The 20,183-nt window shown below is 35.3% G+C and overlaps 1 protein-coding gene across 8 annotated transcripts in view; it reads left to right on the forward strand.

Annotated features, from left to right (window-relative positions):
* Positions 1–20,183, forward strand: part of LOC121413911 (synaptotagmin-like protein 4) — an 87,369-nt gene that overhangs the window by 20,949 nt on the left and 46,237 nt on the right. For 6 of the 8 annotated variants that reach the window (XM_041606907.1, XM_041606912.1, XM_041606913.1 and 3 more), the window contains exons 3-5: positions 4,836–4,847; positions 12,479–12,706; positions 13,317–13,670. In XM_041606907.1, coding sequence (XP_041462841.1) covers positions 4,836–4,847; positions 12,479–12,706; positions 13,317–13,670 — 594 coding nt within the window. The other 2 variants (XM_041606909.1, XM_041606910.1) reach the window with 2 other exon arrangements.

Below are 20,183 nucleotides of genomic sequence, written 5' to 3' on the forward strand. Positions count from 1 at the left end.
ATCGCTTTGGCCCTTCTCACTACACGTTAAACTAGTTTCCACTAAACTAGTTTTAGGAAGGTAGTGAGAGGTGTCCAAATTTCTTTTTTAGATACCGTAAATACTTTCGTACTGCCACGATTGTAAAATATGTCTGACCAAAGTGCTCACACAATCACGTCAAGATTTTTGATCAGCCAAAATGATACAGGTATCATTCAAGCATTAATTGTGAAGTTACATAATGTACTTATGTACATCATCCCTTAGTGTTATTTTTCAATTTTTTTTCTTATAATCATGTCCTTTATTGATATTTCAATATTATTCCTTATTTTGGAAGTATTTGGGCCTTGGATTTGTTAAGTAAACTATGATCCATTCAGAAAAAAAACTGATAATATTTTCATGCATTTTTCTCCCATTTCTTCACTCCGGCCCACACCTTGTTTTTCCTAATAACCCTTTAGCATAATAGATTCCTTTCTTCACTACTATTATATTATTTTGTTTGTTGTCTGCCTTCATTTCATTTTAGCTTTACACCATTATTTTTCCCCTTATTCCTCATGAAAACTTACTCTTGCAACCATGTCATTTCAATAAAAAAATGGGAATGACCCTCAGCCATTCTCTGAAATTAATTATGGACTTTCACAATTTACCTTTATTAAAGCATTGACCTATGTCCATGATTAAAAGTAATCGCTAATTCCAAAATGTCAATTTCTTTTTTAAAGTTGAAACACACTTGGTTTTCAATTTTATGTTATGTAATTTGAAAATATTTTGCATGTACATGTACATAGAGGCCCAGGCAATTTTTAGTTATCTTGTTTTGTATGAAGCCTCTTCCACGAAAATCTTGATAGATTGCCCTGAAAATGTCATTTTTTCATCATCGTTTTCAAAACACAAACTCTGTTCAAGACATTTTTTTCACACACTGTACAGTGCCAATTAGCAGATTTTAAATGTATGCGGACACAAGTATGCACCTAGTGTATGATGATATCGTAAATCATTTAAACTCTTTTCAATTTCTGTAAGATTTGTAACACATTTTCATGTTGCCTCCGTGAGTATGTGCAATAATGTACATACTCTAAAAATTGATTTTTGATGAAATTTATCAAAGTTATAGTCACTTGAGGGGGCTTGAGGAATAGCTAACTAGTATAGCTCCAGTATAAAAAAGTACATCCTTCCTCCTCTTAACCTACACCAGTCCCCCCCCCCCCCCCCCCCTCTTTCCCAAACCGTTCAATTGTCTCCCCCGCTATTTGCTTTCTGAAATTCTAGCAAGCACATTTCTTAGTTTTTCAATGAATTTCAAATTGCTTCGGAATAAGAGGAAATAAAAATGTGGAGGTATGTCGTGGATGTTGGTGTTATGGTTGTAGTTTTTAGCCGTGGTTACATATTTTGTGCAGTTATTAAAAAAGATGATGTTGAATTTGAGCAGATCTGACAGCCTTAAATAGTTAGAGCGCTATCAATTAGTTTTGAGTTTGCATGCATAAAAATGTCAGTATATTTATTTTTTAAATTTACTTAGAAATAAAAACTTTCTAAAAGTGTAGCAATGTTGTTGTTTCCATGAACCGTAACAAGAGGCTTTTACTTTTAGATTTTTTTTGTTGAAAATGAGTTTAAAGTGTTAAAACTTTTTGCCTCTTTGGACTCTTTGTGAAAACACAATACAACATTTATGCTGTGCATGTGATTATAGTGTAATAGTTTTGGATCGTCTAAATTGAATTTGCATGTTTTACTTTCAATTATGATGAAGATTATTTGTTTTCCAGGTACACGGTATTAAGAACTGACTTCATGCTCAGTTCTTGTTTTATATTTCCTTGTCTAACCTTGACACATGTACTGTGTTTACTCTCTAGATTCAAGCATTTAAAAATTATAATTGTAATAAGAAAGTTATTTTTTCTTCTCTTCTCAGAAGTGTTGATTCCCCTGATAATCAAACATTGATGTTGACATTTAGTGCATGCCCTATTGGTTCAATCACAAAGCTCATTGTTAGTTTTCTGGTCTGCGAGATGTTGTTTTCATTCCAAGGTTATCATGTCAAATCGTGAAAGAAACTGTCAGTGCTAAATTCATTTTACGTTTGGCCATAATCCAGCTTCATAAGTCCTTTACTATCCCATTTAAATTTGAAAGCAAAGCTGTATACATATTTGAATTAAATAAAATACATGTTTTTATATTTCAAACATTCTTTCTTACCCCTTTGTTTTGTATTCCAATCAGGGCTTTCATATGATTGTCTCTTTTAGACAAATTTTAGGCAAATTTACTAAATTTGTTACATTTTCTGATTATCTGTGCATGCAAATACATTATTTAAGGGAAAGTAATGATCAATCATTGCACCCCCCAAAAAAAAGTTGGAAAAAAGACCAGAACATTTATATGAAAAAATTCTCTAACCTATACCATGCCCTTTTTTGTTGTCTCTTCTCATGATTAAATCCTATTAAGTTTTCCAAATGTCTCTGTAAATTTGACATTTTATTCATTTGATATGTTTGTGTGCTATTAGTATTGTTAAGTGTAAGTGCTAATCCTTGTTGAAATTTTTGAAAAAGTCATTTTGTTGTACATCATTATTTTTTCACTAGAATGAACACATTTGTGTACTTGTCTTATTCGTTCTGTATATTGCCGTATGAGTGTTATTTTTTAGATAAAAATGCAGTAAAAGTGATTAAAAGTTCCCAACTTACATGTTGAACTTCTTTCTGATTAGTTATATTCTCTGGTCAGTGCCTGGCCCAGCCCATCCCTGGGGTTAGTTTCACAAAGATAATAAGTCATAGCTTTATACCTCGGTCACATTTGCTCTACAACGGCCGTAAGGCAAGTCAAAAACATTCGTTTTATTCAAACCACCTGTGTTTATAGTAGCTGTTACGAAAATGTTAAAACGGCCGTTTTCGACTCGCCGTACGGCCGCCGTAGAGCAAATTGTGACCGAGGTATTAAGCTCTAATGTGCTCATAATATTTGATTGAGAAGATTTTTCATTGACCAAGAGAGCATACACGTAGCTTGTTTTCTGACTGATGCTATACTGCATGCAACTTGGAATTTTAGACAACTTTGTGAAAAGAACCCCATGGTGCTTCTTTAAGCTGCGCTAACATTAGGACGGACTATTTTGGTTCAAACCTTTCAGTAGTTCATCTCTTTTTCTTTGTACAACTTAAAGCTGGCCGGGCATGGACCAGCAATTTACTTTTAAATACAGGTAGTTAGAAAAGAAAGCTTTTCTCTGCGGCTTCATTTTACATGTATACATGTATCACTCATACCGTGTTTACACATTGACTCAGCTCGGGTGTTGAATCCGCGAGCCGGGTTGAACACTGCGAAGAAGGGATCAGAGATCGCGTTTATACGTACATATAAAAAGGCGAGTTCAACACGGCTCGCGGATCTCGAACGGAAGAAGAATTATGACGTCGCAAATTAAACGCGGGAAATTCACCGCCGGAATCGAATCTTGTCCGTGCGAACAACAACAATGCCAAAAGTGAAAGCGCGTGCAGTGACCTGGTCAAGAGAGTTCGACACGGCTTTCTGTTTACACACAAAAAAATTGCCGAGTCTGACTCGGCTCGCGGGTTGAAACCTACGATTTTGGAGGATCAAAAAAGCCGTGTTCGACACGGCTCGCGGATCACACTGATCGCGTTTACACAGCATAAAATTGCCGTGTTGAGCACGGCTCGCGTGTCGAACCCCCGAGCCGTGTCACTGTGTAAACACGGTATATGTTTGTACATATTTCATTTTTATATATCGTGGCTAGGCTGCTAAAACCTGGTATCTCAAAATTTGAATATTATGATGACGGCTCAGAATAAGCTTGATTTTACCGTTATGACATGGGTAGCAACATTCTTTTGCCTTGAAACAGTTCTTCACAGGTATCAGGAGACTGCTTTTCAGACAATCAGACTGCCACCATTGCTAAATTACAGCCTTTTCTAAGCTGCTCTGAAAAGTTTTAAATTTTGAGATCTGCGGCCAAGCCATGATATATATTTCTTTTTTGCTGTTTTTCGTCAGATATATATTCTTTAATGGGCAAGTCCACCCAACAAAAAAAAACATAATTTGAAAAGTAACTTGAGAGAATTAATAAAATTTTTAATAATGCTGATTATTTCATTATCAGATGTGAAAGTTGTGATAATTCAAATTATCACTTCATTTCAGAAAACATTTACAAGTATATGCACAGCCTCATGGCCAATAACATTTTATTATGTGAAATATGAAGTATTTCAGTTTTTTGTAATAATATTTAAAACAAAGATTGACTAGTGTGATTTGATAATAAAAAGTCTCCTTGTCAAATCTGAAAAAAACATGAAATATTGTATAATTCAAACAGATTAATTTTCATCAGAATTAGAATAATTTATTTCAAATCTCTTTAAAAATTTACACAAAAATACAAATAAAAAATAAAAATAGTGAGTATAAAGTGACATCATCGACGACTATCAACTACACTGTACATGTACTAAGTTGCGTATATATATGTAGCTGTTTTGTGATGAAAGGCAAAGTTTTAAGTCTTTCTTAAATAATAAATATACATTCAACCTTGATTAAAAAGAATTGGCATTATTCTTGTTTGATTTGTCTCTTTTTATTCAAATCAGTGTTTTCTTGGGGTGGACTTGCCACTTGATATACGTACATGTACCATGTTCTGTCGTGCATCTTCATGTATATCTTTTGCAGTACATTTTCTTTTCACAATTCCAAAATGTATTCATTATCTGATTTTTTCCCCATTTCACGCTATTCATATTAAACAGGACCAATACAAGGTAACATGGTTTGCAATCTTCTTTCCCCATGTTTTCATAAGTATTTTATTCCTCTTTTTTTATACTCCTTTATTTTACCCATTCCTTTAATCTTTTCTAATTCATTTTCGTCATGACTCTTGCTGTCCCTCGTTAATTTATGTTAAATAATTATGTTATGTAATATATGTTATATAATATATTATATGTTATATGATATATCATAAGTTATATGATATATCATAAGTTATATTATATATTATATGTTATATAATGTGTTATAGTACATGTATGATAATGATTTGTTATTCAGTTTGTTGTGGTTTTCGCACTCTGTTTGGAGTTGGGAGAAAGTCATACATAAAGAATGTATGACAAACTCCCCTGCTTCCAAACCAACATTTATGATGCACCTTGGGGATAATGCACTATGCTTTCATATTTTGGGATTAAGTTGACTAATTGATATTGTTTATTAACCTGATGAATTAAGGAATGTAATGAGTGAGTGATAATGTCACATCCTCGCATTTCCTTTTTACAAATTTTTAAAAATAATTTGATCTGAGATCTATTCCTTTTTTTATACAAGTGTATTCATATCTCCTTTGTATTACAAAATTGCAGTCAGCAATCATGAGGATTTCGAATTTTTTTATGATTTTATTTGTAAGAATGGGGAGATGACATCTCTTATCACATATTCATGAGAACATGCAGATAGCATGCATAGGTAAAACTGGTTCACAAAAATGTGCCACAGTTTCATTTTATCAAACTTTTCAAAATTTACATTAAAGTGAAATTTTCATCATTTTGCATACTCAACTTTACTTTAAATACTTCTTTGAATTAAAAAAAAAGTATTGGATGACTTCAGTCATGGACCTACATGTATTACTGTAGGTCCATGCTTCAATCAATGGACAGTTCAAATTTGTTTTTATTTTGATACACTCTGCAAATGCAAGCATATTTGTTCTTATTCCCGGTTTGGTTTGATAAAGGGTGTTTTGGGAATTTTTTGTATAATGGGCAATTCCAGAACTTATGTACATGTATATGCTCGACCCCCATTGTTCCCTATCCTTTATTAACTTTATTAAACTTGCCAAATTTTGACAATTTTAGATCTGGGGCCTGTTGCAGAAAGAGTTGCAATCAATCGCAACTTTAAAGATCATGGGCAACTTGATTTTTGACCAATCAAAAGCGCACATTTGGGACTTGCGATTGATTTCTTAAGTTGGGTGTAATGCAACTCTTTCTGCAATGGGCCCCGGTACAGACTGTCCAACAGAGACAGAGGGACCAGGGGGTGGGCCATTTCATAGAGCTGCTCTTAAGTTAAGAGTGACTTTTGGAATGACCAGTGATCCTTTCTTGTGGTATATTGTATACACCATGTTAATTGGAAATGGTTTAACACGCAAGAAGGTTCACCAGTTTGTAAAGTTGTTCTTAACTTACAAACAGCTTTATGAAAACTCCCCAAGAAGGACTATATAGGTGATAGGGGGTTTATATTTTGCCCATATGTGTTATTGTGAGTATATGTGGAATTATTGTGTTACTTGTCTTGTTTTGTTCTTTTTGTTTTGTAAAATTTGGAGTGTGTTTGGCTTATTAAGGTATTTGTTTTTGTAGGCGAGATGAGGTGGAGTGAGTTTGTATTTTCATTCAAGACTGAATTTGATTTGGGTATGGTGTAAAGATGGAAAGTATATTGTATAAAGAAGGCTAACAATTTTTTTAGACTGGCTGTATAGAACTTTGTCCACTTATGTTCTTACTGGTGGCGGGGGAGGTGCTGCCTCAAAGAAACTTAAGACGCAAGTCTAAGGAACTGACTATAAAGATACAGGTTTAACTGGGGGGGGGGGCAAAAGGTCATGGTAAACCCTGCAAAATTTGAAGAAAAAAAAAGTACATGTAAAACATGTAGAATGCGTTGATTGAGCACCATTTAAAATGCACAATTCACCGGGGGAGGGGGCTTGTCAAAGTTTCTGGGGTCGAAATGCTCCTCAGTTTAACTGATGACCTTTTTCTTTTTTTTTTTTTGCTTATCAAGTTTTCTAGGCGCATTCTCTGTTTATGTTTTGTTGTTGATCATTGGTCAGCCAAAGTAAACAAAACTTTTCCAGGGAAGTGTACAGGCTGGGTCCTAACATTGGGTATTGAGAGCTGCAGTATATATATCTGCATGCTTTAGTTCTGAACTGACATTACATTTGATTGGGTCTTGTCAAACGCTACATGCTTCACTGACATACAAGAAGTCAGTACAAAAGGGGCATTGAGAAAGGCATTTTGGAAGTACTGAAAAGGGAGACAGAGAGGACGAAAAGGGATGTTCCAGTATGGGTTTTGTTTGGGGGGGCGGGTCTCTCTCTGCATGTTCATGAGAACTGCTTTCAACCATGTTGACAAAATAATGAAAACATTCCGCAACTTTAATATCATATTCTGATTTGAAACTTTCATTATTCGAACTACTTTCGAATTTCAATCTAGTTATTCAAGTCCTAATGCTTTCATGCTGGTCCTTGTAAATCTCTTTAGAACATATCCCTTTAAGGCTGAAAGTAGCCCAAAATGAAACCAGATACAATTCTGTATATACTACAATTAATATAGTCAGGTGTTGTGGTCACATGTTGTACTTGTAGGCAAAGGTCATGTGATATTGGGGTAAAGTTATCCTGGCAACCAGCAAATTCATTACAAAAGTTATAGTTAGCAGTCAGGTAGGCATCCTTTGTCAGTACTGTTTCCTATAATAATGATATTTTATTTACCCAGGGTAGCCACTTCAGGTAGGAAACTGCTCTACCAGCGGGCCCTGCATAACATTATATGTTATTATTATCCTTCTCCAATCTAAATGCTGCATGAGCGCCTAGCAAGAAGGCAGAAGGTCCCATTTTTATAAGTCTTTGTAATGACTTGGCTGAGGGTCGAACCCACGACCTCCCGTTCATTAGGCGGATGCTCTACCACTGAGCCACCATGTCCGGTTAAAATAAGTCATCCTAGACTTTGTACCCCCGAAAAAAAGCCCAGGTCCCATGGATTGGTTCGTGTGTGAAAGAGTATGCATCACAAATCAATGGGGATAATACACCAATGATAAAAAAAAAGGTTACATATTTCAGAATAGCGAAAATGTATGTTTTTGGTGATTACTCGCTCTCAATTCCATGTTGGTCTTGATTTTCCTTTGATCTAAAATTCCTCAAAGTGCTTCATAGGCCTGTATACTATGTGCAGTCTAACTCTGTTCTAAAATTATGGGGAGCCAATAATTATAGAATTCTATTTATGCTGTATATTTCTTGTTGACTATTTTGTTTCCTCTTGCTTTCATAATGAATAAAAATACTTTGAAATGCCTCAGTTATCATGCCCAGACAATTGTAAACAATTGGAGTGTTGAAGGATTTAAGAAATTGGATGTGCACTGTTCATAGGAATTTGAGCCTCGATTGGCTATCCATACTGAAAACACAACTTTAAACCTTAAACCAATGTTCAATTTGAATGTGAGTTTGGAATATGGGCCACAGGGTTTACACTTGCTTTCGAGAGCAAAGAAATCAACTATGAATATACATGTAGGTGCACGATAACAGTAGTCCTATTTCTTTAAAGAATGAAAAATAAGGTTTGGTCTTGCGTTTGAATAGTGATAGAAGTGAGTGTCCCTTTTTTCTGAAATCACTCTTCTATAAATTCTATTAATGAAATCCCGCCCCCCCCCCCGGCCCCTCCCAACAAAATGAGGGTTAGCGTAAGGACAGAGAGTACTCTGCCCCCATTTTTGTAAGGAAAAAAAGAAATGTACCAAGTATTGACAAATTTTTAAAAAGATCTTTAGAGTGGGCTTAAAGAAATGTAGATCGGGGGGGGGGGGGGGGGGGGTCAACAATATAGTAAGAAAAGAAACAGAGGAGTAGACCAGACAAGGAATGAGAGTATTCACAATAATAAACCATTCTACCTGTTGTGAAAAAAGAATCCTTTTTGTCTAACCCAAGGAAATTTCTTTTTCTATAAATCAGGGATTTTCGGATTAAATGGTGCCCGATCCCATTCATTCAGTGCAGTCCATGTAAAAGATGTCTTGCTATTAATACATACATGCAGAATATGCACTCTCTCTCTCTCTCATACCGTGTTTACACATTGACTCGGCTCGGGTGTTGAATCCGCGAGCCGGGTTGAACACTGCGAAGAAGGGATCAGAGATCGCGTTTATACGTACATATAAAAAGGCGAGTTCAACACGGCTCGCGGATCTCGAACGGAAGAAGAATTATGACGTCGCAAATTAAATGCGGGAAATTCACCGCCGGAATCGAATCTTGTCCGTGCGAACAACAACAATGCCAAAAGTGAAAGCGCGCGCAGTGACCTGGTCAAGAGAGTTCGACACGGCTTTCTGTTTACACACGAAAAAATTGCCGAGTCTGACTCGGCTCGCGGGTTGAAACGTACGATTTTGGCGGATCAAAAAAGCCGTGTTCGACACGGCTCGCGGATCACACTGATCGCGTTTACACAGCATAAAATTGCCGTGTTGAGCACGGCTCGCGTGTCGAACCCCCGAGCCGTGTCACTGTGTAAACACGGTCTTACTTAGGTATCTGTGTTCCTCTTACTCTCCAAGCTCATACAGGTCTCAACATGTTAACTTGCATATTGATTTAAATGTATGAAAAAAAGAAGAATATAATATCAAAATTAAAATAAAAACAAACCAAGGAGATTCTGTTTGATTCTCCTTGACTTAGTCTTCCATATAAAGTCAAGGATTCATACAGTGTTTGTGGGGGCGGATTCTTACCTTTTTTTACTAAATATTTATGTAATTTAGTTACACATATATGTAGTGTTTCCCTTCTTATTCCCCTTTGTTGGTTGGGGGTGGGATGTGAATTTTGCATATTGTTCCAGTCAAAATAAATACCCCTTCCCTTTCCCCTTCCCCCTCCTCTTTTTCTTGGGAAGAGTATGAATTTTGCAGATTTAATCTTTTAAAAGATAGTTCTTACAACTTTTTTTCTTTCCAAGTCATCACATACTTTTATATCAAAATCCAAATTACAGTTGAAGATCTATAGTGTAAGGGATCACAGCGCACTATGTACATGTAAGGTATGCTTGTAAACTTTTTATCACACTTGAATAAATTTGTATACTGCTATCTTTGCTACTCTTTGTGATAGCAGAAGATATTAAATGTTTATTTTTAACAACAGGCTTACCTTTTTTCTGTACTTTGTGTAGAAAACTTTGAAAATGACAGAATTTTAGAACATTACTTAGAATTTCCAAGCAATAAAAATGTATTCCAAAATTTTAATTGATTAGAAATTAAGTAGGCTTAATGCTCTTGTTTTACTCATGGATTTTTTTACGACACAAGAGCTGATGCTTGCAATAAAAATATGGTATCAAGTATGCTTCTTCTAAAAGGGAGAAATAATTCGGGGATTTTGTCTACCAAACTAATGCACTTGTGTTTTACTCTAAAAGTGGTCATAATCATACAACTATCTTTTACGTCGGTGAAAGCGCAGGCTCGCCTGGAAATTTTATATCTGCCTTTTATCTTCAGTAAACTCTCCGGTGCCTCCTTCAACTTGTTATTGAATGCATGCAGCCTTTTTTCTATCATTTGTTTTGGAATTGCAGTTGAAAGTTCACTTGAATTTTCTTGATTTCCTTTTAAAACAGAGAGAAAATTATTGAGTAGTGTACACTGACTGGTTAGTATCAATACTTGAAACCATTAACAAAGGGAGAAGGAATCCTGGCTTATTCTGATTAATACCTGGCAACCATCTATTGCATTGTTGCCATCATACTCCATTCGATAACACTCTAAATATCAAAAGGTCAACTCTTTATCTTGAGAAATACCTATGTATTAATTGTTTACTAATACTATGTAGTTAATCCACTTTAAAACTTGAAGATGTTGGGTTTAAAGTGTATTTATTTTATAATACAGTATTTTTTTATGTTATTAAATCCCTTTTATGCATCGGTAGTGTTTCATGAAGTGTCATATCAGGTTTATTCTGATTATTTGCTCTGAGCCAATCAGATGCAAGGATTTCAGTAGCCTGTAACAGTTGTCAGTGAAAAGCACTGCCTGACTACTTACAGTGTTATACATGCTTGTCATGAAACCCTCCCCTGGTTATCAATATGCCTTGTGTTCAGTCCTGTAAATTGCAACTTGACAATGTTAACAGTGTTTATGTGTGTTTTACTCGTAATATTATATTTCCCCTTTGAATTAGTGTATAAATTTGATTACCTTGTAAATTGTCTTTTACTTGTGTTGTTGTATGGACTTTTCATTTGTTTTTATTTTTAATCTTGGCATGCATGTATAATAGTTCACCCCTGAAAAAACATTTTGTACTTGAATATGTAAAAAAAATATAAAGTAGAGCAATTAGTGAAGTGTTTGCTCAAGAGTGTACTACTTTCTCTTTTCTTTGTAAAAATAGCTCAAAGCTTGTGTGAGCAACTTTTTAATTTATGCACTCACATTTGTTGCATCTAAATTTCCACTTATTTTTGCACACAAAAACTAGTAAATAACTTACATACTTTGCAGTACAACACTTTTGCACTCAAGCTGATTAGATGATTTGCATCCTTTTTTAAAACTATCAATATTTTAGTGATTTTGTTCAAAATGCTGTGATTGTTTCTGTTGGAAATTTGCACATTAACCAAAACCAAACTTGCATCCAGATCACATTTTTCGGAATCGGAAATTTTCTCACAACCCTATAAATCCCAGTGCTAAAGAATTTACAAAATAACTGATAGGTTGTAAATATTTTTCATTCTGGGGCAGAGGAACCGCCCCCACTTTTTTCCATGAACATGTACAAAACTATGAAAAATTACCATAAAATTGTGATTGAATCCCCCTTTCAAAATTGTGGCCCCCAGCCTGTTATGAGATTTGGGATGTCCGGTTTATAGTTCCTTTTCCTTAAACAACTTGGGTGCCAGACTTGGCATGTCCCTACTGGAAAGAACAGTGTCCCTCAGTGTGGAACCCGGTGGGACATCACCTTCACGCTGTTAAATTTGAGCATTTCCTCAGTGCGGATCACATGTGCACATAGTCGACCATGTTGACACACTGTGAACAGTCACACTGGCAAGGTGTCCTCAGTGTGAACAGATCTTCACACTGTTGAATTTGATCATTCTTACACTGTGGATATTTTCACATAGTCCACTGTGTGAACACACTGATCGCACTGTGTGGATCACATATTCACATAGTCGACCGTGTGAACACATTCTGAACAGTCACACAGTCAAAGTGTCCACAGTGTGAAAATATCTTCACACAATACTTTCACATAGTCCACACTGTGATCTCACTCTGTGACTCTGTGTTCTTTCTAGCAGGGGCTTAAAACTTGTTATTACATGTACCCTCTTAGATAAGTCAAATATACCACTTGTATAAGAGCACTACAAATTTGGTTTCCCCTGAAAGACATATAATAAAGGAACCTGTTGATAAAGGCCATCTGTTTATGAAGACTGCTTTTCTTCTCTTTCTTCGATAGTCGGGATAATTAGTTTATTCAATATTCCTTTTCTAGAAAACTGAAAACGGAACTCCACGAGCTGCGAAAGAAATCCGCAGTCAAGGTCGATGATGACAGCGTAGATAGCGGGAAGAAGGTCTGTGCCAGATGTCGGGAACCACTCGGTACAATATTCAACTCGGGAGAAGTGTGCCCACGTTGCCAGCACAAGGTCTGCTCCAACTGTAAAGTCATCCTTCCCAACAGCAAGAAGTGGCTGTGTACAATCTGCAATAAACAATTGTAAGTTTGCTGTATTATTCACTGTCTTTGAAGGCCTGTCAAATCATGTACCAGCCTTGCAGATGAGTTGCCGTGGATGATTGCCCGTTACAAAGTTTTTAGCATGTTCAAAACTTTTCTGCGTGGAAATCAGACTTGCGTGCACTTCTGTTGGCAACTGCGTGCAAGATCTATACTGTCAATGCAGGCGACCTGCGGGCGACTTGCAGGTAGCAAAAATTGTTGCCCACAACTCACCCTTAAGGCTTGCACGGAACGATGAGACAGGTCCTTATAAAATATAAACGTATGTTGTCCTGTATCATTATGGTTTCATATTCACTTGGTTTGCAAGCAGATTCTACAATTTTCAGGTAGGTTTTGTTCATTCAATTTATATCTGTTTCCATTAGAAATATATATACTGTTATGTAAAGGTATAAATGCCAAAGTTTATTGATACAATATGAGAATAGTACACATAACACAAAAATAATAGATTAGGGAATACAATCAAAACAACAATCCTCGCATTAAATGTTGCCCATGATTACTAATAATGAAAATAAATTATGAAGGTGCATTATTCCGCAGAGATTATTTTGTTTGATACATTTTTTTTCTGTTTTAGACAAATCCGACTAGAATCTGGAGAGGCCTTTGGACCAAAGAGAGAAGGACAGCCGGGAGCCTATGGTACAGAACTTGTAAAGATGTCACTAGGACAAAGCAAGACTGTACTTGAACCAAACATTCAAGTCAACGGTGGTCCGCAGAGCCCTGCAGACTCGGGTTTCCACGGTCGAGGTACCAACGTACCATCGGTAGGAGGGAGCACCACGTTTGACGAGGACTACCCTAGTGATGTCAGCTACGAGCAGAGTATGGTTTCTGGCGTAGAGAGCATCGGACCTAGCGCCTCTCAGCGGGGCAGCATCGCACGCCATGGAGCACCGATGAACCACGATGATAGCACCACTGTAAGGTATGACTCAAGCACACCCAGTAGTCCGTGGCTATCGCCTCATTCCTCGCGGCGTATGCCATCTGGCACCGACAGTACCTCCACACCCCCACTGTCAGAGGTTGAAGATGGCCACGCTCGGCGGTACCGGCGGAAGGTCCGTCGTGGTGGAGGCGGTGGTGGCGTAAGCTACTCCATGCCGAACTCGGTGCCCTCATCACCTATACTCTCATCTCATCGGCGTCATAGATCACATCATTACTCATCACATGGATCGCTTGCTTCAGGGTCGGGGTCACATTGGGGTCAAAGGTATAAAGGTCATGCATAGATTTATTCTCCCTTTCTCTTTTTTGCTTGCTCTCTCCTTAAAAGAAAAAACCTAGCATAGGAAGCTTGTTTAAACAAAAACTTGTCCTTGAAGTTGCAACTGAAAAGGCATTTCCTTGCCTGCATGAAATCTGCATGACTCTACTAATCAATAGGGAACAGTGTATCCAAGTGTTTGCTCTCATTCAGAATATTAAGACAATATTTTTGAGCAATTGCCTTGGCTGGTGGTAAAACTTGAATGGTTCTTGTAGCATCAAGGTTCTAGGTTGCTCAATGCAGCATTTAAACAAAAAGACTGCACTATCTTTTTGTTTTTGCCAGAATACCTAAGAATGCCTAGAATCTCAATGCAAGAGACAAGATAAGACTGTCACCCTTCAAACTAACATCCTCTTTCTTGATTGAAGTGTTTTGCATTAACATACTAAATCACCCATCTGAAACTACCAGCAGTTTAAGATTTTCTTCCTTACTTGTTTTATCTTAACTGAGGGAGGGCTCAATTTGAATTTGCAATTTTCCATGCAAGTGCCTCAGATATGGTGTTTCTTTAAGGTTAAAAAATAGAACCAGCGGTTATGGAGTTACCATGGATTTCATAAAATCTCACAGGTTTAAGAAAAAAGAAGATTGTTTGTTTATTAATTTGCAGAAGAAATGGGAGTCCCAGCATTAATCGACTTTGAATCGATTCATTTGACTCAAATTCTAATATTTTGATATCTGTATTCATAGATGGGGGAAAATAATGTATCACAAAATATCACAGCAGTGAATGAGGAAAAATAAACACGTATTTGAATATGAAAAGTTTTTATTATCTTTTTTAATTCTATCATCTTTGAAATGCTTTCCAAAAAGTATCTAAAGTATATGGCATCAGTACACATATTTTTGAGTGGATTGATAGGAGTCAAGTATGCATCTTATTGGCATGATTTTAAAAAGGTAATAAAAAAAAATGGCAACAAAAAGACCAATGTTGTGGTAGGACCCCCTATCCCTTTCGAATATATGATCTGAAAAACCCCGATAAAATAGCAGCAAGTTAAAGCAGATTCTGTTTATTAATCCGCTTCAAAATAACTTCCATATTTAACCATTTGCTCCCGATTTGCATAAGAAAAATTATCTTGATAGAGGCGGTGATTGTGGCAGTAGTACTTTTCCTCTACTAGTATTTTAAATATATATTCGCTAATCAATAGATTTTATCAGCTGTCAATGAAGTGAGAGCTAGTATTAGAATTACTATTTGCAAATGAAAATGAGCAATTCTTGCAGATTTATGTAATTTTATTCATTAAACCTCAATCATGGTCAGAATCCTTATCCTTTAATAAGGAATTAGATAAAGTTTTTCTCTTTTTTTATTTATTAAGGGTTTTATTGAAAAAGGTTCAACAATCCTAACTTGTCGCTTATGTAGCAAAGTCTGAGTCCGAGTCTGTAGTCATGAACATGTTCTAAAAATATGTCTCCATACATGTGCATGTAATATTAAATCAAATTTTTATTGTTTGAACACATCCCTACCCCTAGTTCGTATACACCCTGTCTAACACACTGGACTACTTTCATTCTTCAAACTCATTAATTATGGATCCTTTTAAACGAATCTCAATTTCCTTGTATTGTCCCCCCCCCCATAAAAAAAAAGTAAAAAGAAAACTGTTCTCGAATCATCCATTTTCTGCCTTTCAATGAATGTAGAAAGGTTTCTCCATGCATGACCTTTGACCTCTGTCTCAACCTGTGATTTCCATACAACATGCCACAGTCACACCAGTGATACTGACTCCATGCAGGGCTGCATAACACAAAGCATAACGATTGATCGTATGCTTGATTTTTACGATTGATTGTGCATTGTAGTCAATGCAATCAGTCGTAGAAATATGCTCTACGATCAGTGCTAAGCTTTGTGTCACGGCCCCAGGGCTCGGTAACACAAAGCATAACAATTGATCGTATGCTTGATTTTTTTATGATTGATTGTACATTCTAGTCAATCGTGAAAGTTTCTTCTATGATCATTAAAGCTTTGTGTTACGGGCTCCAGACGGACAAAATCTATTACGATATCACAAGTGAACGTAACATTGTTTGAATTGGAGTCAGATTCGTTGTTGTGACTGCATCATAACCCTGGTAGCGTAGCCTTCCATTGCATCCCTCATTTTTTACATCTTTCGAAAAACCCTTTTATTTAACCTGTTGACTGCTGAGAACTGGAATTCCCATAGCCTTTGTACAGGGATCAGTTTGTTCCAGTAGGCAAGGAGTTAACCTGTTGAAATATGAATACTGGAATTGCCATAGTAGGCTTTGATTGTACAGGGATCTCGCATACGCTTTGTCCACGGATCAAACTGTTCCAATAGGCGATGGGTTAGAGGATACCCAGACCATTTGCATGTTATTTTTGTTTTTGCTATGTCTACTGCTTATTTGAACTCTTCAAGCATCATTCGATAGTCATAGGCATACTTAGATAGCAATATGCCATTGACAAAAATAAAGCAATGATTGTTATATAAAAAGCTTTATGCAATAAAATGCTTCGGTTCAATGACAAAAAACCTTGCTACCTGCTAGTTGGGAATAATTTCTCCAAAATCACTTTATAACAACTTAATTATTATTTGTACCCCCTTCTTATCTGTTCAGAAAAAAGTCATCTTTTACTTTTCTTTCTTTAGTATTCATGTTTTTGCTATATTAAATGTCAAGCATTACATTTTGTAAGAGCTGATAATTTACAATATTCAATAGAATGGAGCATGAAGAGTTAAAATAATAAGTTTATTATAAATAGAGAAGTGTATTTAATTACATAAAGAAGTTTGTTCAATGGTAAGTACATGTATGACTGTAAGTTTAATACTACTTTTATATCAGATATGTTTGGTTACTACAAAGTTAATGACCTTGCCAGTTTATCTGAATTTTATTTTTTTTATTTCATTTTATTCATTTATTCCTTTATTTATTTATTTATTTGTTTATGTATTTTTTGTTTATCCATTTATTCTTCAATTTATTTGTTTATTCTTTCATGAATATACACATAGAGCTTTATGTAGGAGAATGATTAAACATGAATTGACTATGTTAGTGAATTTTAACATAATTCACTTCCAACAATAAGCAAAATACACAGCATTCGCTAAACAATGAGGTAAAAACATAAACAATATTGCAGTACAAAGAAAAAATCTTGAAACAAATTGACATCCAAAATACACAATAGAATACAATGTTAAACAAGTCATACACCAGTAGTTTCATGTAATAGTAATAGAGTATAGTATTTCTGTATCCCAAAGTGCATGTCACATATAAATTCATGACTAACTTTTTTTATGAACCTGCATGCCATAAAATTATTATAATGAACAGGATATTTTTTTAAAATATGTTTTATTGGATAAATATTGTTATTTTACACACATTAAAATCCTTTCTTTAGCATTAGGCTGAAAGTTCCAGGATTTTATCTTTGCCAGTAGCATCAATAACTTTGTAAGATAAGTGTTCCAAAGGCTCTTTAAAAAAAAGTTTAAGGCATTATCGAGGTAGATTGATAAATATGTAAAAAGATGAAATTCAGATTTACCAAAGAATCAACAATCGAAAAACGATACAGTGGCTAATACACATTCGTGAGTTTGGGACATTAGATGGTGCTCTCGTTTACACTGAACCTATGGTGATTCTGTCATGTTACATTAAACATTAAAGATTAAATTCATTCACACAAAATCAATTGTACCTTTTTATTATTATCTTAAAGTGTGAAGGTGTAAGAACAAGGTGGTTGCTTTCACCTGTGCCTGCACTGTAAAATGCTGTTTAAAATTTTATACATTAATGTTTTCCTTAATGAATTTAACAGTAGTTGTTTAACAGTTTAAACAAGTGTCTGAAATCTTAAACCACAAGGTTGATTTTCTTGTTATGTAGGGGAAGGCGGGGTAAGTTGAGCCACCAGCCCCAGGCCAATAATGAATGAGTCAGACATTGTGGTGGTGTCATGTATTGATGACCCATAGCATAACCCCTAACCCCACCATATTGTTTTCAACTTTGAAACAAAAAGTATTTTTTTAGAGGGAAAAATATGAATTTCAGCCAAAAAAGTAAAAAAGAGTGTGAAATAGATAAGTGCTTTATAAACACACACGTCTTTAAATATAATAAAGACATGATAACAACATTATTAGTCCAGGTATGGATCTTCATTCTTGTCATAGTCTTATATGATGGATGCATAATAAATGTGTGGATACAAAATTATCGCACTAAGTTCGGACTGGGGTAAGTTGAGCCAAACAGCATGGGGCAAGTTGAGCCATGGTAATTCCTATGGTAATGTATCTTAAAAAAAAAAAAAAAAACATAAAAATCGATTGAAATGCTGGCTGAAAGGAGCAAATTTACATGACTGCTCTTTTCCTTTTAAAGGATGTTAGTATTTATAGAGAATTAGCAAGTGAAAAGACTTTAAACAAAAAATTGACATGCTGGTTCTCCCCTCATACATTTTGTACATAGTTTTTGTGGCTCAACTTACCCCAGAAGGTGGCTCAAACTTACCCCATATATGGGGCAAGTTGAGCCATTTGACATCGTTTTTTTCAAAGGTCACGATGACTTTCAGTGTGGGGATAGAAAGTTATATATAGGTGGAAAATATTTCAGAAGAATTTAATTTCAAGGCAAGGTACTTATTTCGACAAGATTATTAATCATATCAATTCTAACATGCAAAAACTGTCACAACTTACCCCGCCTTCCCCTACAGTATGTAATATTCAATGAATTATAGGTGATTGTTTGACCTGTTAAACAACTACTATTAAATTGATATTTTGAACAGCGTTGCATAAAATTTTAAACAATGCTTTCTACTGTACACAGGTGAAAACAAGCGCTCTATCCTAAAACCTTTACTTGTGACATGAAAAGATACAATTGATTGTAATCTTTGATACATTATATTCATTTAATTATGCAATTAATTATGGTTTTGCGTTGCCGGGTTCAGGTCTGCGAATTGCACAGCTGTTGCCTGTAATTCAAAACATTCAACTCAATGTTACCTCGCGTTAACTGTCAAAATTATCACCTTTCCAAGTCACTATGTCTCCTAGTATTACACATTTAGTTCCCAACATTTCAGAAAAAAAATGCAACCCTCCCAGTTTTAAGTATTTTATCACTTTCATGCTATGGCAAATGGTCCCTTTAGCATTTTAAGAAAAGATAATAAACATGCAGTACAAAATGAATGAATCGATCATATCACTTTCATTTTTTGGCAAATGGTCCCTTTAGCATTAATAACAAAGGATTAAAATAATACAAAATGAATGGAATTTTATACATGTATTTTGGAAAGCTATCTCAAGTTCTTAGCTTACAAAATATCAGATTTACACAACATCAAAAGTAAGTTCCCCCTAAAGAACCCCATCAAATCTGTCAAATTATTCAAGTTAAACTCAAGCATGGGATATATCTAGGGTTTTTAATTTAATTTTCGATGAACCACTTTTTTAAAGCTAAATGTTAGTAGTTGCAGCAAAACACTAATTTTGTGAGAAAGCCTGTAAACCAAGGTTAAGTATGACTATATCATTGTGGATCTAGATCTGGTACAGTTACATAAACTGAACTTTGTGAAATCATAAAATCTAAGCTGAAATACGATCACACTGAAGATCGCCAACACAGATAGGCACACGTGGGACAGTGTATTATTATTGCTGGAATAAAGACACGATGGAAGTGACCGAATTATTTTGCTTATTTCTCAGCAATTACACAATTTCTTCCAGAATCCTTTGGCACATATTTTTTATTTGTACAAACAGACACTTGGGTGGTCATTATATTAGATTCTGTAAAGTCATTTTGAGATCATTACCAAAACTGGAATTTACCTTTAACAACCCTAGCTACATTCTATGCTTGGTTTCAACTTGAATGATTTGTTATACTGGATGATTTGAAGGGGTAACTTACTTGTGATGTTGTGTTTAGTATTATATTTATGTCTATCAGAGGAGCTAAACCCTTTTGAAAAGGTGAGATATAATAGATATTGAGAATTGATAATGGTCATCATATGTTCATGTCAAATTTATACATTCATAGCTACTTCTTCATACAGATAGCATCACTAATAAAAGAATA

The sequence above is a fragment of the Lytechinus variegatus genome, chromosome 4, assembly GCF_018143015.1.
Source record: "Lytechinus variegatus isolate NC3 chromosome 4, Lvar_3.0, whole genome shotgun sequence".
Taxonomy (NCBI): domain Eukaryota; kingdom Metazoa; phylum Echinodermata; class Echinoidea; order Temnopleuroida; family Toxopneustidae; genus Lytechinus; species Lytechinus variegatus.